This window comes from Eulemur rufifrons, chromosome 29, assembly GCF_041146395.1.
Source record: "Eulemur rufifrons isolate Redbay chromosome 29, OSU_ERuf_1, whole genome shotgun sequence".
In the NCBI taxonomy this organism is placed as follows: domain Eukaryota; kingdom Metazoa; phylum Chordata; class Mammalia; order Primates; family Lemuridae; genus Eulemur; species Eulemur rufifrons.
In genome coordinates this window covers 15132590-15156296 of record NC_091011.1, presented here as the reverse complement: position 1 = coordinate 15156296, position 23707 = coordinate 15132590, and the positions used below count along the sequence as shown (strand labels likewise).

General features: G+C 38.0%; 2 protein-coding genes and 1 pseudogene across 5 annotated transcripts in view; 2 read left to right on the top strand and 1 right to left on the bottom strand.

Annotated features, from left to right (window-relative positions):
• Positions 1-13822: 13822 nt before the first annotated feature.
• On the bottom strand, positions 13823-15889 carry MPLKIP (M-phase specific PLK1 interacting protein). Its single transcript, XM_069462170.1, has 2 exons — positions 15261-15889; positions 13823-14212 (listed from the first exon to the last, which is right to left on the bottom strand). The coding sequence occupies exons 1-2, from the start codon at positions 15597-15599 to the stop codon at positions 14012-14014; spliced, it is 540 nt and encodes a 179-aa protein (XP_069318271.1). The 5' UTR covers positions 15600-15889; the 3' UTR covers positions 13823-14011.
• Positions 15890-16064: 175 nt separating this feature from the next.
• SUGCT (succinyl-CoA:glutarate-CoA transferase) overlaps positions 16065-23707 on the top strand; it is a 676753-nt gene continuing 669110 nt past the window's right edge. For 2 of the 4 annotated variants that reach the window (XM_069461618.1, XM_069461617.1), the window contains exon 1: positions 16065-16178. In XM_069461618.1, coding sequence (XP_069317719.1) covers positions 16079-16178 — 100 coding nt within the window. In that variant the 5' untranslated portion in view covers positions 16065-16078. The remainder of the gene's footprint in view (positions 16179-23707) is intronic. The other 2 variants (XM_069461616.1, XM_069461615.1) reach the window with 1 other exon arrangement.
• LOC138377299 (ADP-ribosylation factor-like protein 2-binding protein pseudogene) lies at positions 17682-18668 on the top strand (annotated as a pseudogene).

The following is a 23707-nucleotide window of genomic DNA, read 5'->3' as shown; positions in this document are numbered from 1 at the left end:
AAATCTGTACACATATATATTAAAAATGTAAATGAAAGCACTAGAAGGGAAACTACTCACTGGAAATAGATAACAATCTTATAAAAGAGAATAAAATGGAACAAATTAAATCAATTCAGTCCCAGAAAGGAAGAACTGTTCATAATAAGAAGTAGGTTGCTAAAGAGAGGCAATCACCTGAAGGAAAAGGCCTTCTCAATGTCCATGTGAGATACAGACATATGACAATGACAAAGGAGATTTTCTCAGAGAGGAGAACCAGAAGCAGAATAATTATCCAATCAAAAAATTCACTTAAAAAAAAAAACAGGCTGGGCGCGGTGGCTCACGCCTGTAATTCTAGCACTCTGGGAGGCCGAGGCAGGTGGATCGCTCAAGGTCAGGAGTTCGAGACCAGCCTGAGCAAGAGCGAGACCCCGTCTCTACTAAAAATAGAAAGAAATTATCTGGCCAACTAAAATATATATAGAAAAAATTAGCCGGGCATGGTGGCACATGCCTGTAGTCCCAGCTACTCGGGAGGCTGAGGCAGTAGGATTGCTTAAGCCCAGGAATTTGAGGTTGCTGTGAGCTAGGCAGACGCCACGGCACTCACTCTAGCCCAGGCAACAAAGCAAGACTCTGTCTCAAAAAAAAAAAAAAAAAAAAAAAAAAAACCCAAAAACAAAATAATAAAAGTAAACTCAAAAAACAAGAGGAAAAAAAATCCCAAATACAAAAATTCACTCTACTGCTAAGATTGGGAGTCTTTGCTATTCCTTTCAATTAAGGTATGTTGTATGTATATGGTTTCAACCAATGACCACTGTATGCTCTCACTTCTCTCCTTTCCTAATGGGAGATTCTTTTTCTTCTTCCCCCCCCAACCCCCCCACCCCCTGTTGTAGTTACCTGGTTTTCTTTCTACCACTACATATTGCGTATACACGATCAGTCATTCCAATAAATCAGTTAAGTGCATAATTCAGTGATGGTTTGCCACGAGAAGTTGTATTATATCTAGACCTAAAGAGAGAAATACAAATCATCCAGAGGTTTTGGAATGTCAGTCTGAATAATAAGACTTTGCGTTGTCTCCCTAAGGAGGTGTGTTTTGTCATATATGGTAGACAGTTATTAATACATTTTGTCAGGTGTGACTATTTTTAAGAGTATATGGATGCTAGATGCAATGTGGAATCCTGGACTGGATCCTGGAACAGAAAAAATCATTATTGGAGAAATTGATGAAAACCAAATAAAGTTGGTAATTTGTTTAGTATTCTTAGTTTGATGAATGTACTATGGTTATTTAAGATGCCAGGAAAAGCGTGAAGGCTATATGGGAACTCTTTGTACTTTCTTTGCAACTTTTCTGTAAATCTAATAGTCAAAATATAAAATAAAAACAAAACAAAACTGCAAAAAACTCTATGTATATAAAGAGACCTGTATATGGAAACTGGGCTGCCAGGAGATGGAATGTCTTTTCTTACTGAGTGCTCGTTTTTCTGTCATCAACATTCTGCTTTCTATTGGGAAACCATGCATTTCCCCATATTCAGTCTTTGGGGTTTAGAAGAACAGTAACTCCACCTCTCCCTCTATGGACCGCAGTGACCCAGGCTTGACCCACTGAGCAATGGCACATCTTCTTGCTCACAGTTACAGATTCAAAGATGGACATGTGATTCAATCAGAGCCAGTGAGACACAATTCCAAGACTCCTGTGAAACTGTTAAGAAACCAGAATCTCTCCTTTCTACTGGGGTTGCCAAGAGGAATTGTATCAATCTTATGTCATCATGAGGCAAAAGTCTGTTTGTTATTGCCAGTGTTTTGGATTTTTGCCATTATAACAGGTGTATAGTGGTTATCTCATTTTGAAAATATTTTCTCCCAGTCTGAGGCTTGTCTTTTCATTATCCTAAGTGTCTCTTGCGGAGCAGAAGTTTTTAATTTTAGTACAGTCCAACTTAATCTTTTTCTTTCATGAATCAGGCTTATATCATTGTATCTAAAAAGTCACTGACAAACCCAAGGTCACTCAGATTTTCTATGTCATCTTCTTTTATAGGTTTGCATTTTACATTTAGTCTATGATCCATTTGAAAGTTTTTGTGAAAGTTGTAAGGTCTGTGTCTAGAATCACTTGTTGCATCTGGATGTCCAGTAGTTTCCCCATCATTTGATGAAAGACTATCCTTTCTCCATTCAATTGCCTTTGCTCCTTGATCAAAGACCTGTGGACTGTATTTGTGTGGGTCTACTTTTGGTCTCTATTCTGTTCCATTGACAGTTGTTTATTCTTTTGTCAATGCCATATTGTCTTGGTTACTGTAGCTTTATAATAAGGAAATCATAAAGTGTGGTAGTGTAAGTCCTCCAAGTGTGTTCTTCTCATTCAATACTGTGTTGGCTATCCTGGGTCTTTTGCCTTTACAATTAAACTTTAGAATCAATTTGTCTATATCTACAAAATAAGTCACTAAGATTTTGATTGGGATTGCATTGAATCCATAAATCAAGTCGGGAAGAACTGACATCTCAACAATATTGAGTCTTCCTATCTATGTACATGGAATATCTCCATTTATTTACATCTTCTTTGACTTCTTTCACCAGCTTTGTATTTTTTCCTCATGCTAGTTTCGTTTATATTGTTAGATTTATATCCAAGTATCTCTTTTTGGTTTTTTTTTTTTTTTTTGCTAATATAAATGGTATGGGATTTTAAAATTCAAATCCCAATTGTTCATTGCTGGTATACAGAGAAGCAAGTAACTTTGTGTATTAACCTTGTATCCTGCAACCTTGCTTATTAGTTCAAGAAGTTTTTTGCTTTTTTGATTCTTTGTGATTTTCTACATAGACAATCATGCCATCATGAAGTTTCATTTCCTCCTTCTCAATCTGTATACCCTTTATTTCCTTTTCTTGTCTTATTGCATTAGCTAACGCTTCCATGTTGAATTGTGCTATGATGTTGAATAGGAGTGGTGAGGACATATTGGCCTTGTTTTTGATCTTAGTGGGAAGGCATCTAGTTTCTTACTGTAAGCTTTTTTTTTTTTTTTTATCAAGTTGTGGAAGTTCCCTTCTGTTCCTAGCTTACTGAGGGTTTTAATCATGAGTGGGGACTGGACTTTGTCAAACGCCTTTTGTGTATCTACTGAAAAAATATGATTTTTCTTCTTTAGTCTATTGATGTGATGGATTACATTAATTGATTTTTGAATGTTGAGTCAGCCTTACCTACCTAGAATAAATACTACTTGGTCATGGTATATAAGTCCTTTTATATATTGCTAGATTCTATTTGCTAATATTTTGTTGAGGGTTTTTGCATCCTATGTTCATGAGAGATACTGGTGTATAGTTTTCCTTTCTTATAATGTCTGTCTTACTTTGGTATTAGGGTGATAGACTTAGGATTATAGAATGAGTTAGGAGGTCAGAGTAAATTTTTCATTATAAAATATTTCAAAGGAGAGAAAATAAAACAAATATATGTACACCCCATAGCCAGCTTTAATAAATCTTAACATTTTCCAAACGTGGATGACTTGAAATACATACCCACTCATCGATCCGAATTCATTTGAAGCTTGTGTCTCCCCAAACCCACTCCCAAATAATTACTATCATGGCTATAGTATTTGTTACTTTCATTCATGTTTTTACACTATTACCTTATATTTATACATTTATAAACAGTACGTTGTTTTGCAGGCTTTTAAACTTATGTAAAGAATATCACATAAGCTTTGCTTTGGCTTTTGTTTGCACAGAATTATGGTTTTAGATTTATTTATGTTGTATCAAGTGGCTGTAATTCATTTGACTGCTAAACTCTATTACAGTGTGCAAATATACAACTAATTTATCCTTTCTCATATGGATGGTCATTTAGATTACTGACTGTTGAGCCTAAGAAATATTGATTTATACAAATGCCCCCTATATTTTTAGAGACAGAAATGATTTCAGGAGTCTTGCAAGGCTTTGTCCTGAAGGAAAATGTAAATGTGTTAGTTTGCATATCAAAAGCTGCCTCGTCTCAGGAGGGCGTCTCAATGGGCAAGTAGCAGCTGCTTTCCAAGGTGATGCTACAGTCTCAAGCCTGTGGTTCTTACCTGCTTTGAAAGACAAAGCATGTTTTGCATAGAGCCATGGGATGGGGAGCTGATCAACAAAGACAGGCCGCCCAGATGAGAGCTGATCAGATATGAGAGCTGATCAATAAGATATGCTGCCTGAGCCAGACCCAGATGGAACCATGGGGTTAAAGTAATTAGCATAAGGGACAGTCGTGCTTGACTTCTGAAATCTCTGTTCTAATACACAATAACCAGAGCCATGATGTCTCTGTTTTTGCTAAAGTGATAGCTTTATCTTAAAACTTAGAAGTTTGCCCTAAGATTTTATAACCATTTGTTCACCTAGATAGAGTTAGTTAAGGGATCTGTAGAAGCCTTTTGGAAGACTTTGAAGCTAAACCAAACTACCTGTTATTATGTAAATCCTGTTACCCCTGGCAACCAAAACACTGTACCTATAAAATACCTGGGTAAAACTTCAGTCACGGTTGCTCGTCTAACAGGAAAGGCGTGTAACCGTCTGAGTACCCTCCTTTGGCTATCTTCATAAATCTGTACTTTATAAACTATATTTTTGCCTCTGTGTATTATTTTTATTTCTGTTTCCTACTATTTTTTCATCCTTTGTGACGACCCCTGTCTGAGGGACCCCATTTTTTGCTGGGAGCGTAGCTAACTCCCGGCAACTGACAATCTTTTGATCTTACAAACATAACTGTAAAGAACATTACTGAATATGCCTCTGTGCACAAATACAAGTGCAAACATTTCTCTAGATTATATACTTTAATAGAAGACAGTAACTCATGTTGTGTTTTAATTCTTATTTTATATGCAAAAATAACGTCTTCAAGGATAAAGGCTTTCAGATACCTTTATTCAGTGTGAGGATTAACAATATTGTTATGCTGAGTTAATTATAAACACAATGAGGTCATGGTCAGCTGGTTATTATCACAAAGTGAGCTAATTCAGCCTATTATATAAACACTCTAATAAACAATTCTTATATACACTATGCACAAGTATTTTTTAAAGTTTACTTTTCTACAATATCATGTTCATAGGTAAAAATCCTTGCAGGATATTAAACACAAATTTAATGTTGTAAGAATGAATCTTTGTCTTTCTGAGTAAACACTACACAAGTACATTTAATCTAAATTTTATGGTAGCTGCTATTTAAATCTTCTCCAACCTTACAAAAATCTTTCTAAACATTTTTGGATTCCCCAAAGTACTTTTAACAGATCTTAAAAGTTTTCTCATTAAATCTTATTCTAATTTTTGACTGTTTTCAGCTTTAATTTTAGACAAGTTTAAATTACATGAATTGAGGTTGACAGTCAGTTTATTCCACAATACCTAGATATAGATTAGCTAGGTTTTAGGGTATTGAGCATCTTCAGCTTTACTGTATTGTCAAGTGCTCTTTGAAGTGGTTGTACCAGTTTATGTTCCCATGAACACTTATGTAGGATGCACTCCATCTTCAATATCTTGTGTTGTTGGACTTGCTGAGTTTTATCAATCTGAGGAGTGTGATGTGATACCTCATTGTGCCTTTATCTTATATTTTGATGATTGGCAGGGATTCAAATGCTTATTTTCCACCTAGGTTTTCTCTTCTATAATTATCTCTTTGGTCCATTAGACTGCCTTTCTCATTGATTTGTTAGGATTTCTTTACATTATTCTGAATAGAAATCATTTGTTGTGCATTGTAAATAAACCATCCCTGAACTTTGTAGTGCCATTTGTTAAGATTTTTAACAGTCAAATTTGTCAATCTTTCATATGCTTTTTGTGTCTTGTATAAGAAATCTTTCCTTATTACAGGTTCATAAAAGATGCTAATTTAAAAATTTAAGTTTTGCTCTTCACATCTGGGTCTTTACTAGAATTTGGTTTTTGAATGGCAAGAGATAGAGACCCACATTTATTATTCTCATATGCATAAACAAGTGCATAACTATTAACACTTATTGTCTGTCCTTTTCCACTGATTTGTAGTGCTATCTAGAAGTTTTTGTATGTGTGTAAAGTTTGTTTCTGAGATCTCTATTTTTGTTTCATTTGACTGTTTTCTTTCTTTTTTTTTTTAAACAGAGTCTTGCTCTGTCACCTGGGCTAGAGCGCAGTGGCGTCAGCATAGCTCACTGCAAGCACTCCAACTCCTGGGCTCAAGCGCAAGCAATTCTCCAGCCTAAGCCTCCTGAGTAGCTAGGACTACAGGCACGTGCCACCATGCCCAGCTAATTTTTTTCTATTTTCTTTGTAGAGAGGAGGTCTACATTCTGAGGCCTCTTGCTCAGGATGGTCTCAAACTCCTGGCCTCAAGCAATCCTCCCACCTCAGCCTCCCAGAGTGTTAGGATTACAGGTGTGAACCACCACATCTGGCCTCATCCATTTATTTCTACATGACATTAATTTTACAAGTTTCATTATCTGGTAAAGCAAGTCTCTACATTTTTTGTCTTCAACATTTTTATGACTAATTTTGACCCTTTCCTCTTCCACATAAAATATTTAAATCACTTTGCAAGATTCACAAAAATTTTGAGATTTTGATGGGAATTGAATCTATAATTTACAAGATTATACCTTTCCATCCATGAATAATATCTATCTCTCCATTTAATCATGCTTTTCAAAAAGTCCTTCAAAAATGTCTTGTAATTTTCTCTGTAGTTCCCCTCACCCCAAGATTTATTACAGCTTACTGTGAAAAGTGGGGGCATTTTTATCTATTGCCATTTTTTGGCATACAGGAGTGCTATAATTGTATAGTGTTCTTGGATGCAGAACAATAGTTCAAAAAATCTTTCCACTTTTGGAGTTGTACTCAGGCAATCATATTATCTACAAATAAGGTCAGTTTCATCTCTTAATTTTCCATTTCTCTAAGACTTTTGTGTATTTAAAGTATGCTTTTTCTATAATGTTAATATAGACCCTCTCTTTTATAGCTATTAATACAGATCCTTTCCTTTAACTGATTAATAAGGTATACTATAGCAAAAAATTTCAAATGCTGAACCATCATTGCAAACCTGGGATAAACCCTATTAGTTCATTTTTTTTTTTCCTTGTGAATAACTGCTGAATTGTGATAATCTTATTTAGGATTTTTGGCAACTATGTTCATTAGTGAAATGACATAGAATTTCCATTTGTTTTCTTAGCAAGGTTTGAGATAAGTTAATACCGTGGGTTTCAGATGTGTTGGATACTCTCCCCTTCTTTCCCTACAAGTTTGTATAATACAGATACTATGCGTTCCATAAAGGTTTGGTAAGTCTGGTGTCTTTTGTAGGGAAAAAATGTATGATTCCTACCAACTTAATATTTTTAATAGTTATTGGTTTGTTCTGGTTTTCCATTATTTTTGAGTCAATTTTGGTAACATTTTTCTTAAAAAATACCCATTTCACCTATATTTCCAAATACTTTGACACAGAGTTGTTCATCCTGTTTGTGTGACTTGTACAGCCTTTATCTGTAGTAGTTTAATTTCTTCATCTTAACTCTCAGTATACCAGAAATAATAATCATCATTTATCATCTGTGTCCAATGGACTTTTTAAAAAATTTTACTTAGTGAGAATGTAGAGGACAAAATTAGCTAAAAACACTTTATTAGAAATTTTAATATGAACAAAAACATAAGAAATCTAAGTTTTTATTCAGTATTTTCCTGGTTTTGAAGATATTTATTCTGCCCCTTGAATGTAAGTATATGCTCAACTGTCACATAAAGCTAGAAAACATTCATCTTATAAATATTGATTCCAGATTTTAAATATCTCTCTACTGGGTTCTAGTTTATTACTAGTTCTGGTTCCTTTTGCATTTGCATCATCAAAATGTAATACTTTTAAAACTTTGATGCCATATTTTTGTTGCAGAGAGGACAGAAATCTCTGCTTCATACCTGCAAAACATTTTCACTTTCATTTATAAACACCAATTAGAATAGACAATCCAACTGATTTTTCCCTTCTACATCTATTTCCTTCCACTAACCTTTGAATACACACCTGGTTTTAGTATTTACCTACTACAAATCCTAATAAGTAAATTCTGATGAAAAAAACATAAAAGACATTCTTATCACAAAGTATTGTATGAGGAAATCTTTCTTTTTGTATAATTAAATGGACAAGAGTACCGTATTTCTTTTTGTGTTTAGACTAAACTCAGTTTTGAATTTGAGAAAATTTTTCTAGGATATTGTCAAGTGAAAATTTAAAGTCTGAGCTTTTGCTTATAAGATCAACTTTACCATCATTTTTGGAGTCCAGGGTGCTGACTTATCTAATAATCATGAAACATCTGTTAATTTTCTTTTCTTCACCCATTATGGATGAAAAATAAAAAATGTTAAATTATCTATTGTGTCCAGTGAAAGCTTAGATAGTGCCCCTAGACTTCTTTTATACATTCTTGAAAGATAGTAATTGGGGCAATGCAAGAACAAAGGATGATGCAATAGTGAGTTATTTCACTACTGCATTATCCTTCAGATGTTTCCATCACTACTGTTTTCTTACTCTATTGCTTTTTTTTAAGCATACTTCCTCCTGATGTTACACCAAAGATTAATATTGTTTATTTTTTTCCTATCATCCTTGTTTTTCTTCCTTAATCTTTGTCTACTTTATCCAAAGAACCAGCTTTTGTTGACATTCTCTATAGTTTGTCTTTTGTTTCACTGACTTATTCTTATTTTTGGGGGGCATACTTTTTGTTTTTAAATTTATTAACATTTTGGTTAGAAAACATGATCTGTATATCAATCCATTCTTTGAAATTTGCAGAGCCTCTGTGATTCAGAAAATTTATATATATACGTATTATATCATACATACATTTTCCATTTTGTGTATCAGTTCTCTATATCCTTACAAATTTTGTTTGCTTGATATGTTTTTGATACAGATGTGCTAAAATCTCCACTGTGATTGTAAATTTGAACTTTTTATAACTTTTTTCTTCTTTTTTTTCTTTTTTTTGAGACAGTCTCGCTCTGTTGCCCGGGCTAGACTGCCATGGCATCAGCCTAGCTCACAGCAACCTCAAACTCCTGGGCTCAAGCAATCCAACTGCCTCAGTCTCCCGAGTAGCTGGGACTACAGGCATGCGCCACCATGCCAGGCTAATTTTTCTATATATATTATTAGCTGTCCATATAATTTCTTTCTATTTTTAGTAGAGACGGGGTCTCGCTCTTGCTCAGGCTGGTCTCGAACTCCTGAGCTCAAACAATCCACCCGCCTCGGCCTCCCAGAGTGCTAGGATTACAGGCCTGAGCCACTGTGCCCAGCCCTAGCTAATCTAAAAAAATTTTTTTTTGTAGAGATGGGGGTCATGCTATGTTGCCCAAGCTGGTCTTGTACTCATGGCCTCAAGTGATCCTCTGGCCTCGACCTCCCAAAGTACTGGGATTACAGGCATGAACCACTGCACCCAGCCTGCAGTTTTTCTTTTATTCCTAACCTGTATTTACATTATACTTTTCCCATGTAATTTAATTTCAATGTAATATAATGCATATGGCTAAAAGTCTTTTACTTATACCTTATCACACATCTGTTTCTCAAAATATATAAAATCCTATTTATCAAAGTAAACATTTTTTGAAAATTTAAAACAATCTGTTTCCAATGGTTATAAAACTATAGATGTTGAAGATTTTGTTACAGTGATGCCACTCAATTCTTGAACTCCTTCCAATTTATATGTCAAAAGTCACAAACTGATATATCACCAAATTATTTTGAACGATCATTTAGTTAACAATTTAAGTTTTGTTGAAAGCAAAGAAGGCCCACTCCCACTGAAGGCCCTATTGTTCAAGTCATGCTCCTTCTGAATTCCTTGGGAAGTTAACCAAAAAGCTTTACCAAGATTTTTCTATAACCCTTTCACTTAAAAGTCATCTTACTTACAGAGCTTAAAGTTAGGCAAAACTCAGTAAAAACATTACCATAAAATTAGAAATTTTACAGATTTCTTTAAGATAATTATTATTTATATATAGATTAGAAATTTTATGACAGAAAAATAAGTATGCTTTTATGAATTAGAACAGAATATAAATATCTGAGAAGAATTAACCCTAATTAAGTAAAGCTGATTTTCTAGTTAAATCCACTATGTCCTAGACTACATTTTGGGAATATTTACTCCTATACCTACATATATGTTCTGCTTTTAAGAGTATTATATATAAAATTTCATCAAACTAAGACATATTTTAACATCTCTGGAATTAAAATGCATCTTATAATTGATGGCATATCATAGTTTAACTGGCAGTGTTTTTACTACATGGCATATAATAGTGAATCTTATAAGAACAGCATCTTAGATGATAAACTGGAAATGAAGAGCAAAAAAGGAAGATAAAATGAGTCACTAGTAAGTTCAAGGCTTATACAAAGTATACGGATGAGTATTATGCCTTATTTACAGTAAAAACCACAATATATTTCTGTTAATTTAAATTGAAGTACATAATAGGAATGAAAGCAGCAGAAAAATGGTTGAGTTATAACAGCAGGAGACTTTGGCCTAGGTAAACCAATATGGATTTATAAAACCTAGTAATATACTGGCAAAGGTTAATGAAACTGTTTCTCCTAAGAATCTGAAAAATGTTCCAGAAAATATAAAACCATCAACTTACCTCTAAAACATGTTCTTTTAATTTGAAGTTATAATTTTAGTATGCCAGAAGTAAATATGGAACTTTTAACTTCTTCCTCTTTGAAATCATGCAAATTATGCTACTGAGACAGGAATTAAGACATGTTCATCAGGTTCTTTGTCATTGAGAATGGTAGAAATATAAAGCTTGTTTCACAGCAGATTCACCAAAATTAATCATGCATTTATACCTTTAATATTCTAATTCTTAGAAGAGGCAAAGAGCCTTACCATTTACTTGTTGCCTAAAAATGAGGTGCCTTTCCCTTCATGTTATTTTCATGCTCTTTGCTTTCCTTTACATAATTTACCCACAGGAGAAAAGGTTTTTTGAATAGTCAGGAGACAAAAAAGGCAAGGCCATTAAACAAACACTGTCATCATTGTTATCTCCCAACTTGATGATACACCTGAATTTTGGACATCTTCACATGGCCCAATATAACCCATTTCTAATGCCACACTTCACCCATAATGAAAATACATTAACTGCCATCATATTCCCTTAATTAGGACAGTGATAAAAGTCTGCTCAGGTTCAAAGCGAAGGGACGTAACTCCACATCTTGATGCAGGTAGTGGCAAGGTTCTGGAAGTCTGGGAGACTTGAAATATCGGGGTCATTTTTAGAAAGTACAACTTGCCAAAAGTTTCTTTTGTAAAACGGGAGAAGGGCGAGTATGAAAAGGCAGAAGGGAAAAGGAGAATTGGCATGATCCCTTGATCAAGGACATGTTCTTAGGTAGATCAATATTAACAAAGAGTTCATATAGGAATCAAGGATCTAAATTTACATCCCCTTAAAACTACACATGCCTGCAGGTTCCTAGGAAAGCTGAATACTCCCTGGAGTATGGATCCCTTGAGTGAAGACCCTACTATTGACTATACTCCTGGTCTTTAATTATCTTGAGTTTTTAAGATGTATACTTAAGTATAAATTTTTCAAAAAAGTTATTCAGCATTTCTTTGGAGGTAAAAAGTGTATTCTGGAACACTAAAAAAACAATCACTTTCCATTTTAAAGAATCAATTCCTTTCATTCAGTTAAACAAAAACAGAATAATAGAAACAAACCAGATTATTAATGCCACAAGAATTTTGATAACTGAATATACTACCAATAGTTTATGTACCTTTCCTGAGGACAAAAAATGTTTTCTCTTAAAAGTCAGAAAAAGCTAGACCTCTGGAAGTAGATGCTGGTAAACTTAGCAAGAAAGAAATTTTACCTTTGTTTTGTATTATATACTTAAACAGTGAAATAAAATGTACATAAACCATTAGAAGAGTGGAAATTTGAATGTCCTCCAAATATGATATAAATACATTGGCACAAAATCCTAACTTCCTTTTTCATCTTTGCCAGTGATCTTTAAGAGATGGCTTAATAATTACTTTCAAGTGCTATTTCCTAAAGATATTTTCATCATACATCACGACCTCAACACATCTGGAAAGACAAGATGTTAGGGAAAAAGGGCTTTTCTGTTAAAATACTGGGGAAAAATTACTAAGATATTTTCATCATACATCATGACCTCAACACATCTGGAAAGACAAGATGTTAGGGAAAAAGGGCTTTTCTGTTAAAATACTGGGGAAAAATTACTAAGTTATCTTTTATATACAGGAGAGTAGGCAGAGCAATACAGTAGTTATAATCAAAATTTCCAGTATTCATTCATCAAATATTTATTAAGTACCTACTATTTTGCAGGCACTACTCTAAAAACTGTTAAGACATAGGGGTAAATGAGACAGAGAGTCATAGCTATCACTTATTGAGTGCTTACTATGTGCCAGGCCCTGGCCTATGAGTTTCACACATATAAACCCATTTAATCCTCAAACACAATACCTCTATGACACAGGTACTATGAATTTCCTCATTTTACATATGAGAAAATTGAGGCATAGAGAAGTGAACTTGCCCAGGTAGTGATTGGTAGAAACAGAATTTCCAAAATCCTAGCTATCATGGAGCTTTTGTTAATCTAAAATCCTTCCATTCTTATTTTCTTTGCTTCTGTGAGAGATTGAATAAATAGATAGAACTGGGTATGGCTCAAATAGGTGGTGGGACCATTTCATTTTTAAGTATTTCTGAAAATGTTGAAAACAAAATTTTAACTAGCTCTATCTTACTTCTGTGATCTCAAGATACCTAGAGTTTTCATTGTATAAGACTTTTGTTTACATAGTTCGTGAAAAAATTCTTTCGTATTTTTCTCCCTTACTATAGGTATATATACATATCATCCCTTCCTTTGGAAAACCATTTTTCTATTCCAGGTAAGCCTAGTGAGGCTAAAGATCACAGAACTCTGTCTCATTATAGGAAGTGGGTTTATAATTCAAGCTAATTAGGTCTCACTGCTTTGGTCACAGTTAATTGGTTCAAGAATACAAAAACATGAACTAAGTATGGTCAATCTGTCTTCTCTGGGATTGATGGAGTTGAGATGTCCTTTTGGTAATGGAAGTGATTTGAGACTGCTGGTTGCCATCTTCTTTGGCCTCAAGAGAAAATGACTCTACAATGCTGAGAGATAAAGAGTAGAGAAATTCAGACAGAACACTTTGATCTAGCTATTCATGGTCTATCCCTGCCTTTTCCAGTTAAATGAGCATAAACTTATGCTTAAGTGGGTTTCTGGGACTTCAAGTTTTAATGTGTTTTTACAGAAGTATTAGATAAAATATGCATGTAGACAATGGTTATAAAGAATATCAATTATAACTTTCTGTTATATGAACAAATATAGAACTGTCTACCACTCAAATAGTTTATCTATTTCATTTTCAAAACTAGTTTGTAAAACACTTCCCTATGACTTCTATGTGATTACAAAACAGTATTTTAATAGTTCTGCTTTTTTTTATCATACCACAAAACCACAATATAGCTAGAAAGACAAAATGTTTTATTTTAAAACATTAGAAAAACATTAAAAGACAAATGTCCATTACATAACAAGGAATGTTAAATATATGGAAACTGTAAATCTTCAAAATGTAATAGGCACTTCCAGAGAGCTAAATACTGCAAAAACTACCTTCTTCTCTAATTAACCAATAATACTTGATATGATAAAAAAATACCAAAAAGACCCTAATTATTCAATCAAAGTCATCATCTTTGGGTTCAACTTATTAATACAAGTTTTGTCCAAGATGTTCCTGACACATGAAGCTTCCAGTTGAATTTCAGAAATGTTAACAAAAGTATCTTCCTTTTTTGCCTGTGAATGTTTGAGTATTGCTGTATTGTTGGCTTATATCCACTACAGATACTGGTTCTAGGCCAGCCCAAGGGTCTTCAAGCATTGAAGGCTTGAAATAACTTTCCAACTCATTAGACATTCTTTTTTCTCTACCACGCCCTGATCCAAATGGTGTAGATGTCCTTGGAGAACCCTTTAGAAAAAAAACCATCAGTTAAAAAAACATTTAGTAGAGATAATTGGTACTTTTTCCTTTAACTAAAGGCCAGTGGGATCACATTCCTGGTTAAAAGTTATGACTTGAACCTAAATATGCTCAATTGCAAAGTCCATGGTTCCTTTAATCTAGTGTTTTTGTTTTTAAAAAAGAGTATTTAAATCAATTTAGTATACTTATTTGTTAATAATTCCATGACCATTGTCATCACAAATACTTTTAGGTTTCTAATGTAGCAACTTTGCAGTTATTAAATATACGTGGTGATGAAATCAAGTAGTGGTGAAATAAATTTGTATTCAATTTTCTCTCGACATTTCCACTTTTTTCAGGAGAAAAATTTTAAGGTTTCTATATCTTATGAAAATTTTCCTCACTCCTTAGCTCCAGGCTAAAAGGCAGTAGTGTTGGAGAATACACAAAGTTGGAAAACTATCGAGCAGATCGAAGTCGTAAACCACAGCAATCCTAGACACACCAGAAATACTCCCTGTCTCTTGTATTCACTGTCACTGAGAGAAATGGGAAGCTTCTACTACCACTTGATTTTCCCTTGAGAGAACCTGGAGCAGAAACCAATGTAGCTCGTAAAAAAGATAAAGGTAAGAAGAAAAAGGTGTAACTGTAGAAAGATGGCCCCAGCCTTTAACCTAGGTAAGTGCTATCCTGGGGACTCATTCACTCCCCCCCCCCCCTCAGAGCCCAGGGGCTCGCTCAGAATAATTTACTGAGACAAATTGGCAAGGCCCCTGGCAAAGAAGAGGAAATGGAGAATTAGAAAAATCTGTGAGTGGCAGTGCACTGGTTAAAAGCTCTAGAACAGAACGTATGGTTCCGGCACTTTTTTAGGCTAATCTTCAGAAAGTTACTTAACTTCTCTAAGCCTCAGTTTACTCGTCTGCAAAACAGGACTAGCAATAGTATCTCACCTCATAGAGGATTAAACAAGATAATCCACGTAAAGGGAATATTAGTACCATGCCTGCCATACAGTAAGAGCTCGGCAAACGCTGGCTATTATTACCTGGGGGTAGGTCTGCTGCTGCCCTGGGGAGTAGCCGAAATGCTGCTGAGACCCCGCGGGGGACTTGGAGTAGCAGCCAGGGTAGCCGCCAGGGGACGGAGACCCGAACCGGCCCCCGGGGAAGCTGCCGCTGTGTCTCGGAGAGTGGCTGCTCCCGTAGGGCCTAGACCGGGGCCCGTACGGCGGCGTGTGGTGCGGACTCCCGTACCCGTCCCGAGGGGAGGGCGGCCGTGGTCCGCCTCCGCCTGGGGTACCCCGGAAGCTGTTCCCGCTACCCCAACCTCCTACACCCGGGCCGGGGCAAGGAGGAGTCGGGGGCCGAAAATTCTGACGCTGCATAGCAGGAGCCGGAGGCGAAGTCAAAGGACTCAATGCCGCGTTCTCCCACCGGAACTATTACCGACTGACCCTTCGTAAAGAACTGGTAGTCCTTTACCAAAACAGTCCTCTGGCGGCCGGCGCCGTCTGGCACATTGGTTCCGGCGTCACAAATGTTCCGCAAGGAGCGGCGGAATAGATGGGTTACTGAATTAAGTTGAGAGATTGAGTGGATTTAAGTGAAGGAAGGAAGAAGAAAAGGGATAAAGGCAAGGCCGAGGACAACCGCACCAACGACCTTTCCAATCTGGCGGGTCTGGGTCGGACGGAAAAGCGAGACGTCGGCCCTACGGGTGGCGTGACCCTGGAAGTGTTCCGCCCCGCCCATCGTGGGGCGGGGGCTGGATCTGAGGTGTTCGCGGGCTCCCCTAGTGGCTGCGGGTGGCGCTGCGCGGGATTTACCCTTCACACCCGGACCGAGACAAGCTGACAGGCGCGCGATGCTGGCGACGCTGGCGAGGGTGGCGGCTCTGCGGAGAACCGGCCTCCTCTCCGGCCGGGGTGGCGGGAGGGGGCTGTGGACAAGCCACCCGCAGTCAGGTACCCTCCGAGATTCGGTCTGCGTGGCGAAAGGGAGCCCAGCCCCAGCTTTCCTCGTGGGGGCACCCTGAGGCGAGCGCCCGTGCTTTCATGAAGTCTGCTGTCCTCGTAGCTCGCCCTTTGGCCTTTCCCGCCTCCCCGTCCCTTCCCTCCGTGGCCCTGTTGCCGGCCTCTCCCTGGGTCTTCAGCGGCCCGGGGGTCGCCCTGCCCGGCGCCGGGGCCAAGGGCTCTCCGCTGCGGGGTCCGGCCCCTGCACGGTCGCACTTGGTTTGCGCCTGGCCTCTCTCCTTTACCCCTACCCTCTCGTCTCGCAAGTTGAAATAATAAAAATGCACGCCAGCCGCATTTCAGAAAGGATTTTAGCCTTCTGCTTCGAACAATTTGGGGAAGAAGGCTATGCTGGCAAATGCCGGACTTTACCCCCTTCCTTGCAGTTCTTGTTAAATGGAAGCAGGTTGGGGAGGAGGTTAGGAAGCAGAGATACGGATTTTCAGAAGAGCAAAATGTGGCCAAAGCTCTTAAAATCCTGATTGTTTTACAAACTTTTGTCATAAAAAGAAGTGTGATAGTTCAAGAATGATGACACCTCATAACGAAACATGCCTGTCCCAGAATTTTATTTAGAAGATGAAATTTAGATTTACTACAGTTTTACAGAACTCTCTTTATTTACTCCCTCAGAATTTGGGAATGGCAATCCACTATGACTCTTGAAATCAACTTGTAGAATACAGAATCCTAAAGAACTTTAGGACTCATGAAATCATAGCCTAATGGGTAGCCTGGATGTATGCTTTTCATTCAGTCTGTGTACCCTCCTGTAGCTGCTACTCCTCACTGTGTCTCTTTGACATGTTATGTGACATGTCAACTTGAAGAGTGTGGTATCTTCTCAGCTTTTCTCCTCCTTGATGAATGGAGAGAAAAACACACAGGCTTTTTTTTTTTTTTTTTTGGTTTATTTTGGGGGAATTTATTCGCCATGTTTCTTTAGTCCTGTAGACACAAGTTGTAGAGTTCATCAAGGCAGGATAATGCCCTCAAGGCTTAGTGATACTATTAAGGCCTGAAGGCCCACTTTATTATAATGTATACAGTAGATCAGCCCAGGCCAAAAATTCACTTTTCTGGACATTGTCTTTGGTGCTTAATTTAATGCCTGGTAATTGGCCACTCAAATACGTATTGAATGAAAGAATGGGTCATAAGGGCGGCGGCGGCGCGCGGAGCGGCCTGGCTGGGCGTAGAGGCCCGGCTCGCACGTGGCCGCAGCCGGGGAGCCTGGGGTTGGGCCTCGCGCGCAGGCGCTGACCCGGCAGGGCGGTGAACGGGCCGCGGCCGGGGCGGCGACGTCCCTCCCGGCCGGCTGACCGCCGTGCCCTGGATGCGGGCTGGGACCTTGAAGAGCAGAGCCGAGGCTGGGCCTGGCCCCGGGCTGCGGGCGGGGTAGGAGCCCACCTGGCCTGCTCGCCCGTGCAGATGGGGGCGGCGGCCGCGGTGACGATGGACGCCTTAGAAGAAGAGAGCTTCGCGCTGTCCTTTTCCTCCGCCTCTGATGCAGAATTTGATGCTGTGGTTGGCTATTTAGAGGACATTATCATGGATGACGAGTTCCAGATACTACAGAGAAATTTCATGGACAAGTACTACCAGGAATTTGAAGACACAGAAGAGAATAAACTCACCTACACACCTGTTTTTAATGAATACATTTCTCTGGTAGAAAAGTATATTGAAGAACAGCTGCTAGAGCGGATTCCTGGATTCAACATGGCGGCTTTCACAACAACGTTACAGAAAAAGAAGGCCAGGGACTGGACTTAAGCAGTGGTTTAGTGGTGACTTCATTGTGCAAATCATCTTCTATGCCAACTTCCCAGAACAATCTACGGCACTAGATTCTACATGCAGCCAATGAATGGGATCATTCTGGATGTCACTGGTCCAAGAGGCCAAAAGGCTCAGCTGATGACGACAGAGGAATACATCTTACTTAGAAGGACTGACTCCGTCCTGCATTCATGTTAAGTATTGATGGGTCAAAGACAAAATGACCCAACCCTCCTGGACCTGGTTCTCCTGAAACAACTTCTTGTATTCATTAAACCCTCCCCCGTGAGATCCCTCACTCAGGTGCTTCTGAGTCAGGCTCTGGAGCAAGCCCATGGTCAGGCATTCCACTTGGGGGGCCCCTTCTCCAGCATACATGTTGGTGTGTCAATAGTGTGGAATAACCCACCATGACGAACCCCATTTGTCCCAGTAGACTCTGCATGAATTTTTTTTTGTGCACTCACAGCTCTTTTTCACACGAGTCAGAATTTCAGTCCTTCAACCTCATTGGGGTTTTTGAGTATTTACCTAGAGCGCTGTTCACGCCAGCTGCCCGTCTTGAGATTTCCGAATCTCCTGTGATCACAGCTTGTCCTAGCTGTAGTAATCAACTGAAAGAGATGTCCTTTACCTGAAATCAATTCTCTCGTCTTAACATTTGCAGTCCTTGTGTCACCGTGTCTTCGGCTGGTCCTGATGTAGTCCCACTTATCCTAGAAGTCTCTTAAGCATTATTTTTGAAAAAATATTTTTATAGATGAAATACTCAGGCTAACCTAGTGGATATGATCTTGGAACTTCCATGATTACCCACTCAAAGATCAAAGTATTATATGCTGTGTGCTTAGCTGTTTGTGCTATGAAGGCAAAAATGCTTTCTGTGTTGGCATTCATTCTTATTTTACTGGGCGCTGATGAATGTCTGCTGTGTGCTGGAAACTGACTAAAAGATACCCTGTTCTTAATAGCATGGTAAATGTCTTTGTGCATGTTTGCCAAAAATCCTTTCTGTATAAACCAGTTTGTTAGGTTTTCTGTTGGGGTAGGTAGGGACTTCTAATTTCTTCCTGTCAAAATCTCTCCTACCGAGATGGTGTTCCACCAGTCTAGCTGAGCATGAGTAGGAGGTAGTAAACAGCTTTGCTGGTGATCTGTCTGCTTTGGTTTAATGCAATGTTTGGTAGAATATTATGTATCAGAAAATATGTATATCACATCTTTAGAAAGAAGAAAAAACATAGTAGTTCAATTCCAATGTGTACCCTTGATTTTTTTTTTTAAAGTAAAAATAAGAATCTGTACTGACTTAAAAAAAAAAAAAAGAAAGAATGGGTCATATAATCATATATAGGTCAGTGATTTTCACCTTTTAGATCAAGCAGTCGATTTTGGGGAGAGTGGAGAAGGGTGAGGGTGATGGGGACCAAAATTACCTTTATTTTTAAATTTGTATTTTTAAAAGTATTTTATTTATTTATTTTTTAGAGACAGGGTCTCACTCTGTTGCCCAGGCTGGAGTGCATTGGTGTGATCATAGCTCACTGTAACCTCAAACTCCTGGCCTCAAGTGATCCTCTCACCTCAGGATCCTAAAGTGCTGAGATTACGAGCATTAAGCCACTGTGCCAGGCCTTAATTTTTTTTATAACTGGCAAAAGATATGCATAATTGAGTCTTAGCCTGCTGAGTAAAGTACTGTAAATTGTCTTTTTACTTGGCTTACACTCCCAGAATGTGCTTCCCTGTAGTTATGTCTCACTACTTTCTACACATATGAATTGGCATTAGAAATGGGTGAGGGGAAGAAATACAATGGACAATTTCTGACAGGTGGATTATGCCGGACTATGTGCCTCTCATCACATTTACATGTATAGATGAAGACTGATGGAGAGAGTATTCTTAACAGTTATATGAAAACTCCAGATTCCACTTGGATCACTTTACAGACTAGGCATTTTCCTTTTTATAGTTGAGAAATTGATCAAGAGAAGTTAAGTTACTTGCTTAAATTCACATAATAAGCAAAGGGAGCCAGAACTCAGTCTTCCTGAATCTCTGGCATTTTTTTCTTAGGAAATATGAATTCACAATCAGCCCATCCTTTGGAAAACATCAATAAGCATGTAAAATTTTAAAAGTGGTACTGTGTAGCTTAAATTTTAGATTTAGAAATTAGTAGGTATAACCTTAAATATTGCATTTTTATAAATGTAGGTAGGGTCTTCCTAGGCTTAGGCCTGGGAATTGCAGTCTCGCTATCTGAACTGGTGGCCCTGAGGTCCCCAAACATTTACATATATTGAATTTATTTGTATGATTGTGAGTTTAGGGGAAGAGAGATGAGGGGAAAGGGAGGAAATTTTATGTTGGGTTATATGGAGGTAGAAAAGTAAAGAAGTGGGATGATGAATGTGAATGTATGGTGGCTGTCCTACGAACTAAGGGCAAAGGGCACATCTTATTTTCCTGAGCAGTATACATATAGTTCCCATAAAAAGAGAATTGCAGCCCTGTTTAGGGAGGACCAGCATTAGAAGACAGGATCCTGGATAAGGCAGTACCTTTATGAAAGATGCTATCAGTGGCCAGGGCCTGTCTCCAACGACACTGCATACAGAGGACATCACAGACAGAACATCAAGAAACATTCTGAGCACCCATAAGCCTCTTGAGGAGCCTCTGTAATAATTGGTTAATTTTTTGGTGGCATGTGTTTTAGAAGCGCTACATTAATGCAAGTAAGGATACCAAGCCAAGGAAATTTAAGTATAAATACAAATGGAACCTTGTCTGTTTTGTGAACAAAAGTTCTCTTAAAACGAATTTCGAGGAAGGAGACCTTATTCCATTGAACAGTTTACAGACCACGGAGACGAAGGTGTGTTCCAGAAAACAAAGGGAGGGATCGGATTTTACAGCAAAAGTTCCCACCCAAGTCAATCCAGTCTGATTATGCAAATGAAGGATTAGAACTTGTGTAGTTCTGATTTGTTGATGCAGTTGAGTTTGATTGGTCCATACAGCTGAGCTCTGATTGGCTGAGGCAGATGAGCTCTGATTGGTTCAGGTAAGCTCTTAAAGTCTCAAAGTAAAAAAGGTCTGGATTTTGGGGGCACTTGGAGTACATGTGTGACCTCTGATCAGCAAATGGCCGTTGGTTCTATTTTATATTTGGGCCACTCAGGATCCATTTTGAAAGACTCCTTCAGGTTCACATTTCTTCACAGTTTCTATAAAGCTGAGAATTTTTATTTATTTAGGTTAAGATTTTTTGATGTTTCTTTCTTCAGTGGATTTCAAAGTTTTGTGGTTGTTTCATAGAGCCTTGTCTTCAAAAACCACACATAGAAGCCCCCTATATATAAGAGCAGAAAACCTGTATTTGAAGAATGAATTGGGGTCCCAGAACCATGCTCACTTTGTACCCCTACTTTTACCTTCCTCCCCCAGAGGCTTCTGGGGCACCTGTGAGGAATTCCCAAGGCTTTGCAGAAAGGGTTTGAAAGCCACTATTTAGGTAGGTGTCAGTTATTAACCAGTGCTACAAATAGAAATACCTTGGTTAGTTTTACTATGTGTCATTAAGAAGTAAATATTACATGTTTCTGCATTGTCAGGGCTTTCTTAGCAAAGAAAACTATAATAGAAACTGGGGGTTAAAGAACAACTCTTGGAAGTTAAAAGATGACTGAATAGAGAACTTCCTGGAGCTATGTGTCTATATTTTAAAGAGATGTAAAACCCAGAGCTTTGGAGACATTCTGAGGATTATAAACCCAGTGATGCTTATCTTATCTTCCCCTAGAGACATTTATTTACATTCCAAAGGATAAGAACCCAAGGGCCTTTCCCTTTTTTCCCCCCAAGGAGAATTTGCTTACCTTAGGTAGATTAGCTTTCTCTCCCTTTCTCAGAGGAAGGTGGCAGCTGGGCAGTTACTCTGCACAAACTTCCAGATTCAAAATTTCGGGTTTCTCCTGTGATTCAAACCCTGTAATGTTCAAGCCTAATCAACTGGTTCTCATTGCTTCGTGTATGGATGGAGTATGAGGTGTGGGGAAACGGTGCATTTCTTGATTTAAATAATAATAACTCTGATCTCTGCTCCAGAAACCTTGTGTTTACTTTCAGGCTACAAATGAGTAAATACAGAGATTAAAAACATACCTGTTTTTCATGTAAAACACTTCTTAGGAGAATATATCTAATAATTTCTATGTACAGAAATGATTGTATGTATACTTCAAGCATAAGCTTTACCTTAATATTTCTTGAAACATTTTATATTGTCTCAGTTTCCCTGAAGTACCTGTTGTTAGCTGTTTCATGTTGAAGACTACTGGTAGTGGAAAAGTAAATGCATCTCTAGAATGTGATTAGCTCACTCATTGATAGGGTTAAGCCTGCATTGAACAAGTAGATAATTTCACCATCATTTAAGCAACTGTATCATTGAAAAAGCAAAATTTAGAAGCAGCTTGTTTTCAAGAGTTTCTGAGAGTCAAATTCCACTGCTTCAGTAAAATTTTATCTTCTTTTCATTTCTAAACGTGCCTGGTAGTCAAGCACAGGTGAAATGTCTTATACATGTTTACTTCTTTGTAGACTAATATTCTTTACCCAGGTATGACACAAATATTAACTCACACTTATAAAAGTTTTCACTGAAAATAATAAAATTGCTGACAAATTACTTTTGTATGGAGAAAAATGTAAGAGAGCATGAATATTGTTTTCCAGACACAAAGACTAAAAGTTTGCTTTAAAATGAGTAAATAAAATTTTAATGTCATTAGAATTTGCATCTTTGTACTTTTCTTTTTTTGTTTTGGGGGACAGAGTCTCGCTCTTTTTGCCCTGGCTAGAGTGCTGTGGCATCAGCCTAGCTCACAGCAACCTTAAACTCCTGGGCTTAAGCGATCCTTCTGCCTCAGCCTCCCTAGTAGTCAGGACTACAGGCATGTGCCACCATGCCCAGCTAATTTTTCCTATATATATTTAGTTGTCCAGCTAATTTCTTTCCATTTTTTTAGTAGAGATGGGGTCTTGCTCTTGCTCAGGCTGGTCTCGAACTCCTGACCTCGAGCGATCCTCCCGCTTCAGCCTCCCAGAGTGCTAGGATTACAGGCATGAGCCACCGTGCCTGGCCTGTACTTTTCCAATTATAAAAATGATATATACTTTTTGTAGAAAACGTGAAATGTTTAGGAAAATAGAAAGCAAGGAAAAATAACAATCTCTTATCCACGAAGCAATTATTTAATGTTTAAATAAGAAAAAACAAGCCCAAGTGTGGTGGCTTATGCCTATAATCCTAGGGTTTTGGGAGGCCCAGGGCGGGAGGATCACTTGAGGCCAGGAGATTGAGATCAGCCTGGGAAACTTAGTGAGACCCTGTCTGAAAAAAAAAAAAAAAAATTAAGCCAGGCATGGTAGTGTGTACCTACAGTCCCAGCTACTCAGGAGTCTGAGGCAGGAGGATCTCTTGAGCCTAGAAGTCGGAGGTTACAGTGAGCTATGATTACATTTCTGCAGTCCAGCCTGGGTAACAAAGTGAAACCCTGTTTTTTTTTTTTTTTTCTAAAGTAAAGAAAATGGGAAAACCAACTATGGATGAATAATTATATAATCTGGAGTTGGTTGGGAACACACGATGCCTGAGGAGAACAGAGGTAATGTAGCAGGCCTCAGGT